The sequence below is a fragment of the Oncorhynchus masou genome, chromosome 12 (genome assembly GCF_036934945.1).
Source record: "Oncorhynchus masou masou isolate Uvic2021 chromosome 12, UVic_Omas_1.1, whole genome shotgun sequence".
Taxonomy (NCBI): Eukaryota; Metazoa; Chordata; class Actinopteri; order Salmoniformes; family Salmonidae; genus Oncorhynchus; species Oncorhynchus masou.
The window spans coordinates 60,665,975-60,676,724 of NC_088223.1; the positions used below are offsets into that span (position 1 = coordinate 60,665,975).

The following is a 10,750-nucleotide window of genomic DNA, read 5'->3' on the forward strand; positions in this document are numbered from 1 at the left end:
CAATAACTGTTCATTGGTAGTTTCATGAAATGGGTTTCCATGGCTGAGCAGCTGCACATGTAACGGATGTGAAACGGCTAACTAGTTAGTGGTGGTGCGCGCTAAATAGCGTTTCAATCGGTGATGTCACTTGCTCTGAGACCTTGAAGTAGTGGTTCCCCTTGCTCTGCAAGGGCTGCGGCTTTTGTGGAGCGATGGGTAAAGATGCTTCATGGGTGACTGTTGTTGATGTGTGCAGAGGGTCCCTGGTTCGCGCCCGGGTATAGGCGAGGGGATGGTCAAAAGTTATACTGTTACACACACAAGCCTAAAATCACCATTCACAATGCCAAGTGTTGGCTTGAGGGGTGTAAAGCTTGCCCTTACTGGACTCTGGAGCAGTGGAAATGCATTCTCTGAAGTGATGAATCACGGGTCACCATCTGACGAATCTGGGTTTGGTGGAAGCCAGGAGAAAACGCTCCCTGCCTGAATGCATAGTGCTAGCTGTAAAGTTTGGTGGTGAAATAATGGTCTGGGGCAGTTTTTCATGTTTTTTTCTGGGCCCCTTAGTTCTAGTGATGGGAAATCTTAACGCTGTGATTTCCCATCACTAGAACTAAGAACAACAGTTTGGGGAAGGCCCTTTCCTGTTTCAGCATGACAATGCCCCCATTTACAAAGCGAGGTCCATACCGAAATTGTTTGTTGAGATCAGTGTGGAAGAACTTGACTGGCCTGCACAGAGCCCTGACTTCAAATCCATCGAACACCTTTGGGATGAATTGGAACGCCGACTGCAACCACGCCTAATTGCCCAACATCAGTGCCTGACCTCACTCATTTTCTTGTGGCTGAATGGAAGCAAGTCCCCACAGCAATGTTCCAACATCTAGTGGAAAACCTTCCCAGAAGAGCAGAGGCTGTTATAGCAGCAAAGAGGGTACTAACTCCATATTAATGTTCATGATTTTGGAATGAGATGTTCGAGGAACAGGTGTCCACATACTTTTGGTGATGTAGTGTATCTATCTATCTCGTCTGTCTGTCAAGTGATTAGTGATGCACTGGTGTGACATTTATATTAGACAGATACACAGATTCAAAGAAATGTAAACTGTGTAGGTAGCCCTATCCACACCACAAAGAATAATTATGTTTGCAATGTTTTCAACATTTGTAAATAGATGTGCTCTAAAGGCTAATGTGAAGGGCTGAAACGATGTGCAAGTAGTCTACAACTCCACTCAGATGACAATTAGAAAATTATTGTAGGAGTCTAGGATAGTGTTATAAGAGGGTTTGTGCCTGTTCTAGGTCAAATCATGACCTTTGTGATCTTCAGGTCGGAAAGTCGGAACACTAGAAAGATGCCTGAGTTCCCAACTTGGAATTCTGAGTTGGATGACCATTCAAAACTTTTTTCCCAGTCAGAGCTCATTTTCTCCCCAAGTTCCCAGTTGTCTTGAACGCACTGAAGTCTGAGATTTCCGAGTTCCCAGTTGTTTTGAAAGCAGCATAAGTATCATTTAGGGGTGATTGAGCAGACCTTTACAAAGCACTGCAGGAGGAGCTTGGGAGGTATGCACTGGCTGAGCTGCTGCAAAGAGGGTGAATATCATATCAGACAGAGGGTGAGTCATCCTCTCGCTCACTGCCGTGATCCAGAGACGCAAACCTTAACATCAATCAAGCTCGCTCACCGCCCACACCTCAGTTACGCCACCGCCTGTCTGACGAGAACCCCCAGCCCCCAACCTGATTGGATTGTCTCTGCACTGACATACCACCAGAGATAAGGGATGGGGGGAGGGATATTCCTATATAAACTGTACACATAATATATTGTAGAAAATGTAACAATCCATCTTTAGTATTCAATGTCAGAACTTTACACGTCCATTCAGTCATCCACTGACAAAAATAAGGTTGTTAGTGACGTCAATTGGAACGCATAGAACGCACCCTTGAACATGTGACCGTGACGTATTTATATTTGGGTAGTGTAGCCGGAAGTATCAAGGAGAGGAATATCTGAAGAAGAAAAGCTTTTGGATTAGTCTAAATCGAGAAGAAAAACAATAAAAATACATTAATTCTCGGACCATCAAGGAGTCTACCAGCATGTCGAATATGGAGAGTATCCTTTCGGAAATGTTTGCTAGCTACTAGATGCATTAAATTGCCACCAGGAAATTTAGACAAAGTGAAAGGCCTGTTGTTTTAGTCCGTGACTCGTCTGAATATGAATTTCAAAAGCCATATCAGGTTTCGATTCGTATTTATGCTTATAGTCTATACTTGGATGGCTTGGTGACAAAGATAAATGCTTGTTTGCTGTTATTGGTATTGTGTATCTGCCATGGGCATAACAGTCAGTACAACACGTTTAGTAAACAAGTTTACTTTCGTCTGAAGACACCCATTGCCTGGTAGCATGGCTGGCATTTAAATTTTATTCACATGATTACATCACAGGTATTTTAGTTCTGTGGTGGGAGCACACCATCGATTAAAGTTTGTAAAGAGTGCCAATAAGGGGAACAAATACTGGAAGCTTCAGTTATGGAGCTATGGCATTTTTGAAACCGTATTAAAATACGCAATCAGCAGTCGCTACATACATTTGTGGACTTATAAATAAATATGTACCCATTGATTATTGAAGAATATAACATAAATGCCTCATGAGCTGAGTTCAACATTCCTACCCCATCAGAACCAAAAATATATCATTGTTTTACTCCAATGTTTGTAAACAAACACGGTAAAGCCTCAACATGGTTAAAACAATAATTTTGATATGGATGGTCAGTCCTAGCATCCATGGCTATGTCTTTACATTTTAGTGGTTACATTTCTCCAAGACCATCCCTCAGCTTTTTACCAAAACAATGGCGGAGCAGCTTTTGTTATTTTTGAACTGTTGATTGGCCCTTTAACTTCCCATCCCAGAGCATCTCTTTAATCTCAAGTTTGCAGCCAAAGAACTGCAACGAAGCTCTAAGAAATGTGACAAAGAGGAAAAGGCAGAGAAGGCCAAAGTCAAAAAAGTAAGTAGGCCTTTTACCTCATTAGTCAATCGTCCAATCACCTCATCATAGCTCTGAACATTCTCAACTGAGAATGTAGTGACTGAACCTTTATCCTCACCGTAGGCTATCCAAAAAGGAAATGTGGAAGTGGCACGGATCCATGCGGAAAACGCCATCAGACAGAAGAACCAGTCGGTCAACTTCCTAAGGATGAGTGCTAGGATTGATGCAGTGGCCGCCAGGGTCCAAACAGCAGTCACAATGAACAAGGTGCAGTTGATTTACATACCTACGTCCTACAAGACTTCATAAAACGACATTCTTGGTTTGAGACATTGATTCTGCTTAAGATGGGCTCACTTTTACTTGGGATGGAAATTGTGGTGCAATATCTGTAAAAGAGTGCTAGGTTACTACTGCTGATTCCAACCACACAGCAAGGTACCTTTCTATTTTAGTAACGTTCGTTCATTCTACAGGTCACGAAATCTATGGCTGGAGTGGTGAAAGGCATGGATGCCACACTGAAGAGTATGAACCTGGAGAAGGTAGTGTGTGTGTGAGAGCTTGCTCCTAGTCAAATACATCAATTTGATAGTTGTCACACTTATGACGGTATATATGTTATGTTCTTCACCATCTGAGAGGGAAATGTGTTAATGAATGTCTCATCTCTCTAGATCTCAGGGCTCATGGACAAGTTTGAGCATCAATTTGAGACGTTAGATGTACAGACCGCTCAAATGGAGGACACCATGAGTAGCACAACCACACTAACCACCCCACAGGTAATGATTATTTTCTGGGCTCCTGCTAGACAGACCTTTGGTCTTTGACCAGATCTGTGGCCTTTGATCTTCAAGTCTGTAACAGTAAATGCATATAAGTGCAGATCATGACAAGATACATTTATTGAGATTAGTTTATTCTGCTCTGTTCACAATCAATGGAGACTAACAGTCAGCGATGTGTGTTTCAGAATCAAGTGGATTCACTGATGCACGAATTGGCTGATGAAGCAGGGTAAGAATTCCTTATTTTGTGGTTCTATTGTTGAAAAAAAAATGTCTTTAAAAGTGAGAATTAATGCACATCAATTTGTGTGTAGGTTGGACCTGAACATGGAACTCCCACAGGGACAGACTGGATCAGTGGGCACCAGTGTAGCGTCAGCAGAGCAGGTACAGGAACAGGCCCCGAACAAGAGCTATTATAAACCCTACCACACTTTCAATTGTCTACTTAACACGATCTTTCAAATAAATGATTGGGATAATAGAGCAATGATAACAATGCTGATATGATTATAATAGCTGTGTCTCAGGCTTGCAAAAAAAAAAATGGTCCTTAGCCCCTTTTCATACAAGAATGAAAATGTTACGTTTTTAGAGATCTGCAACATTGCCTGTTATCTTGTGTTCTCAGGATGAGCTGTCTTCAAGGCTTGCCAAACTCCGAGACCAAATGTAAAGGAAGAACTCAGTCTGAGACCTCAAGTGCAGAGCTTCAGGTTACAAGACCTGCTCTGTTCTTTTCATAATGTCTTCGTCTCACTCCTTTAGTTTTTCTCTTTGATGATCCTACTGTATCCTGTTTGAGAGGCTTGCCCTTGGGTCCTTATTGGTGTTCTTAATTTACTGTTGTATATAGAGAGTATCAAGTTACAGGAATATTAGCCACCCGCCTACGAACACTAAAGCAAAGACTTACTGGTTATGGAAAATGAATTCAATCTTTGAAATAATATATATTATAACTGGGATGGTTGCGTCTGCGACTGATGCTTTTTGTACGTCCATTTTTTGTGTGTAGTAGTTTGGCAGGCCTCTTGTCTTAAGAGGAAACTGCAATGTTATATTTGTTTCTTTCTGGTGTCCCTCCTTTTTAGACATTTTCTCATACAATAATTTATTCACGTGAAATATTATGTTTCAAAAATCTCATCCTGTATCAGAACGGCATTGTTTTAAGGAGAGGTTGGTTGGTTGATTCTTACATTTGATTGATAACTCAGTCTTTGGATGTCATTTTTTTGTCCACCCTGATTAGGTTATTAGATAATACAATTTTATAACACTTTTAACCTCTTGTACCATTATCTTTTTCAAACTCATTTCCATGTGTCTCACCCTATGTGTGTATGCAACCAATGTTGAAAATAATAGGGTTTAAAGATGAAAGTATTGAATGCATGTCAACATTGCATACATTACAAAAACCATCCCCTAGATTTGACACTGGAACTGACTGGAACACACCCACTTTTCCCCCTATGGCATCTTTCACCCACGCGTTTCCATTGCTTGGGTTGAATTCTATTGACCTCTTTATTGCATCTATTCTTGGGCACGTGAAGTGGCCCCTCCCCGCTGGTAGTCACGTGAAATATGTCGACGAAGCTTTAGCAAAACGGTACAATATAAAGATAGGCATAAACTGCTTCTCAAAAAAAAATCCCAGATCAAGCTTGTAGGTGACGTTGGCTAGCTAAGCACATGTGCATTAACGTCATCGGGTCTAACGTGCGTATGGCGCCGAACTGTACATGTGCAGGCCGTCAAAACACACTCCTTTGTTATTGATGAAATAAAAACGTGTCAATTTGTCACTTTTACAAGGTTGGAGTAATAACATGTACAACTACTTAAGACATTGGCGCGAATCTAGGTTGTGCCAACTAAAAAATAATTGGTTACTTCTTTCATTGACTTCTCAAACCCCAGCCTGCTTCACAAGCATTCCCCGGAAGTCTCGCGATGTTTGCAAATTGTTACAGCAATTGTACGAGCCTCGAACAGTCCTTTCAGGTGATAATGCATCAGATGGACCCGTCGGTTGTATAATTAAGGAATAAGGCCCAAGGGGTTGAATGCTGATTGGCTGACCGCCATGGTATATCAGACTGTATACCATGTGTATGACAAACATGTATTTTTACTGCTCTAATTACGTTGGTAACCAGTTTATAATAGCAACAAGGCACCTTGGGGATTTGTGGTATATGGCCAATATACCACGGCTAAGGGCTGCATCCAGGCACTCTGCATTGCGTTCGGCTTAAGAACAGCTGTTCTTCTTATTATTATTAAGAATAAGCTGTTCTTATTGGCCGTATATCACAACACCTCCTACCTTATTGCTTAATTATACCGCAGTGTGGCATATTAACGCTTATTGTGTATGTTGTCCATGCAACGTCAATGGGCCGCGTGGTGCATTCTGGGTGATTGTGGGACATTAGCATGAATTTCGTCAACAAGAAGTACAACAAAAATACAGAGCTGCTATATAATTCACTTGTTCTCTGAAATATGGTAAAGCTTTGTAATCGTGACATTGTGTACTTTTAAGGAAAACGGGCAGGTTTCTTGACACATTACACTTTTAAAACAACTGGGAAATCTCAGACTTCAGTGCCTTCAAGAGTCAAGACAACTGGGAACTCTGACAGTCTGGGGAAGGTGAACTGAGCAAGTTGAGCCTGCTCTGAGGTTGCCCAGGTGTAAAAATCCCCATTGTTTAAGTGACATGTGTTAAACACAAGGATACATTTCTATCAGGCAGCAAGCACTGCCAACTGTCTGTGTGCCAAATGGCAGCACGGTTGCCACACATGCCCCTCCTCCCAGACCCACACACATGAGCCAGCCAGTGTGCAGTTCATATCATTACTAATGACACTGACCGAATCTGACCAGCTAAATGTCATTACTAAGTTTAATTTCTGTGTGAATAAAGGATTCGCTAGCATAAATGACACTAGGGCACACGCAAGTATTAAGGAGTCGTAAATTGTCATCTACTTTATGAAATTACAGCCTAAATTCAGCCTGAATTCAATGTGGCTTTCACTCGCCGTGGACTGAAAGTGCACAGACAAGCCACAGTCCTAGGTTTCTAAAGCTTGACAATGAATAACCAAAATAACAAACCTACAACCAAAAACCATTGCGAAGGAGAAACATGTCGGCCTATTACAGCAACATTTGAGCAGTAGCCGGCTGACTACTCAACTGCAACAAGTTGAGCTCACCATACAGCAGTGCTGCATTCAAGCACACCATGATCCATGCAGTGCAAAAAAACAATTAAAACATGCTTTAAGTTAATGTTATAACAATCGAGCTATGTTTTTATTTGGAATCTTCAAATACATTTTGAGAAGGGTCGCAGTATATTATGCAAAGCTAATATTTGTCCAACCTTTGCAGCTAATCTTTTTTTTTAAATGTTAAAATGCTATATACAGTGTCCTATGTACGTTTATAAGACAATGTAAACAGTACACTGTCCTGAACCTTATTCGCTGTTACTAGCCAGTTACCTCCCGGTACTCAACCCTGCTCCTTAGACTGCTTTGCCCTATTTATATAGTCATTGAACACTGGTCACTTTTAATAATGTTTACATTTTTACCCACTTCATATGTATATACTGTATTCTAGTCATGGCTCATCCTATATACAGTGGGGCAAAAAAGCTCTTTGGTCTTGGCCATAGTGGACTTTGGAGTGTGACTGTTTGAGGTTGTGGACAGGTGTCTTTTATACTGATAACAAGTTCAAACAGGTGCCATTAATACAGGTAACGAGTGGAGGACAGAGGAGCCTCTTAAAGAAGAAGTTACAGGTCTGTGAGAGCCAGAAATCTTGCTTGTCTGTAGGTGACCAAATACATATTTTCCACCATAATTTGCAAATAAATTAATTAAAAATCCTACATGTGATTTTCTGGATTTTTTTCTTCTCATTTTGTCTGTCATAGTTGAAGTGTACCTATGATGAAAATTATAGGCCTCTCATCTTTTTAAGTGGGAGAACTTGCACAATTGGTGGCTGACTAAATACTTTTTTGCCCCACTGTATGTGAGAATGCTATTCATTGATTACAGCTCACCGTTCAACACCATAGTGCCCTAAAATCTCATCACTAAGCTAAGATCAAATCAAATTTATTTATATAGCCCTTCGTACATCAGCTGATATCTCAAAGTGCTGTACAGAAACCCAGCCTAAAACCCCAAACAGCAAGCAATGCAGGTGTAGAAGCACGGTGGTTAGGAACAACTCCCTAGAAAGGCCAAAACCTAGGAAGAAACCTAGAGAGGAACCAGGCTATGTGGGGTGGCCAGTCCTCTTCTGGCTGTGCCGGGTAGAGATTATAACAGAACATGGCCAAGATGTTCAAATGTTCATAAATGACCAGCATGGTCAAATAATAATAAGGCAGAACAGTTGAAACTGGAGCAGCAGCACGGCCAGGTGGACTGGGGACAGCAAGGAGTCATCATGTCAGGTAGTCCTGGGGCATGGTCCTAGGGCTCAGGTCCTCCGAGAGAGAGAAAGAAAGAGAATTAGAGAGAGCATATGTGGGGTGGCCAGTCCTCTTCCGGCTGTGCCGGGTGGAGATTATAACAGAACATGGCCAAGATGTTCAAATGTTCATAAATGACCAGCATGGTAGAATAATAATAAGGTAGAACAGTTGAAACTGGAGCAGCAGCACGGCCAGGTGGACTGGGGACAGCAAGGAGTCATCATGTCAGGTAGTCCTGGGGCATGGTCCTAGGGCTCAGGTCCTCCGAGAGAGAGAAGGAGAAAATTAGAGAACGCACACTTAGATTCACACAGGACACCGAATTGGACAGGAGAAGTACTCCAGATATAACAAACTGACCCCAGCCCCCCGACACATAAACTACTGCAGCATAAATACTGGAGGCTGAGACAGGAGGGGTCAGGAGACACTGTGGCCCCACCCGAGTACACCCCTGGACAGGGCCAAACAGGAAGGATATAACCCCACCCACTTTGCCAAAGCACAGCCCCCACACCACTAGAGGGATATCTTCAACCACCAACTTACCATCCTGAGACAAAGCTGAGTATAGCCCGCAAAGATCTCCGCCATGGCACAACCCAAGGGGGGGGTGCCAACCCAGACAGGATGACCACATCAGTGAATCAACCCACTCAGGTGACGCACCCCTTCCAGGGACGGCATGAGAGAGCCCCAGTAAGCCAGTGACTCAGCCCCTGTAATAGGGTTAGAGGCAGAGAATCCCAGTGGAAAGAGGGGAACCGGCCAGGCAGAGACAGCAAGGGTGGTTCGTTGCTCCAGAGCCTGTCCGTTCACCTTCCCACTCCTGGGCCAGACTACACTCAATCATATGACCCACTGAAGAGATGAGTCTTCAGTAAAGACTTAAAGGTTGAGACCGAGTTTGCGTCTCTGACATGGGTAGGCAGACCGTTCCATAAAAATTGAGCTCTATATGAGAAAGCCCTGCCTCCAGCTGTTTGCTTAGAAATTCTAGGGACAATTAGGAGGCCTGCGTCTTGTGACCGTAGCGTACGTGTAGGTATGTACGGCAGGACCAAATCAGAGAGATAGGTAGGAGCAAGCCCATGTAATGCTTTGTAGGTTAGCAGTAAAACCTTGAAATCAGCCCTTGCTTTGACAGGAAGCCAGTGTAGGGAGGCTAGCACTGGAGTAATATGATCACATTTTTTGGTTCTAGTCAGGATTCTAGCAGCCGTATTTAGCACTAACTGAAGTTTATTTAGTGCTTTATCTGGGTAGCCGGAAAGTAGAGCATTGCAGTAGTCTAACCTAGAAGTGACAAAAGCATAGATACATTTTTCTGCATCATTTTTGGACAGAAAGTTTCTGATTTTTGCAATGTTACGTAGATGGAAAAAAGCTGTCCTTGAAATCATCTTGATATGTTCTTCAAAAGAGAGATCAGGGTCCAGAGTAACGCTGAGGTCCTTCACAGTTTTATTTGAGACGACTGTACAACCATTAAGATTAATTGTCAGATTCAACAGAAGATCTCTTTGTTTCTTGGGACCTAGAACAAGCATCTCTGTTTTGTCCGAGTTTAAAAGTAGAAAGTTTGCAGCCATCCACTTCCTTATGTCTGAAACACGTGCTTCTAGCAAGGGCAATTTTGGGGCTTCACCATGTTTCATTGAAATGTACAGCTGTGTGTCATCCGCATAGCAGTGAAAGTTAACATTATGTTTTCGAATAACATCCCCAAGAGGTAAAATATATAGTGAAAACAATAGTGGTCCTAAAACAGAACCTTGAGGAACACCGAAATTTACAGTTGATTTGTCAGAGGACAAACCATTCACAGAGACAAACTGATATCTTTCCGACAGATAAGATCTAAACCAGGCCAGAACTTGTCCGTGTAGACCAATTTGGGTTTCCAATCTCTCCAAAAGAATGTGGTGATCGATGGTATCAAAAGCAGCACTAAGGTCTAGGAGCACGAGGACAGATGCAGAGCCTCGGTCCGATGCCATTAAAATGTCATTTACCACCTTCACAAGTGCCGTCTCAGTGCTATGATGGGGTCTAAAACCAGACTGAAGCATTTCGTATACATTGTTTGTCTTCAGGAAGGCAGTGAGTTGCTGCGCAACAGCCTTTTCTAAGATTTTTGAGAGGAATGGAAGATTCGATATAGGCCGATAGTTTTTTATATTTTCTGGGTCAAGGTTTGGCTTTTTCAAGAGAGGCTTTATTACTGCCACTTTTAGTGAGTTCAGGAATTGTGTACAAATCCTAGCGACATGGGGCCATGCATTATCATGCTGAAACATGAGGTGATAGCGGCGGATGAATGGCACGACAATGGGTCTCATTATTTCATTGAGGTATCTCTGTGCATTCTAATTGCCATCGATAAAATGCAATTGTGTTAGTTGTCCGTAGCTTATGCC

The 10,750-nt window shown here is 42.4% G+C and overlaps 1 protein-coding gene across 1 annotated transcript; it reads left to right on the forward strand.

Moving 5' to 3' along the window:
- The first annotated feature begins 1,962 nt into the window (after positions 1-1,962).
- Positions 1,963-5,097, forward strand: LOC135550542 (charged multivesicular body protein 1b). Its single transcript, XM_064981464.1, has 8 exons — positions 1,963-2,119; positions 2,935-3,032; positions 3,138-3,284; positions 3,494-3,562; positions 3,695-3,802; positions 3,994-4,037; positions 4,123-4,195; positions 4,440-5,097. Exons 1-8 carry the CDS (start codon positions 2,104-2,106, stop codon positions 4,482-4,484), a joined length of 600 nt encoding a protein of 199 aa, XP_064837536.1. The 5' UTR covers positions 1,963-2,103; the 3' UTR covers positions 4,485-5,097.
- Positions 5,098-10,750: the final 5,653 nt, after the last annotated feature.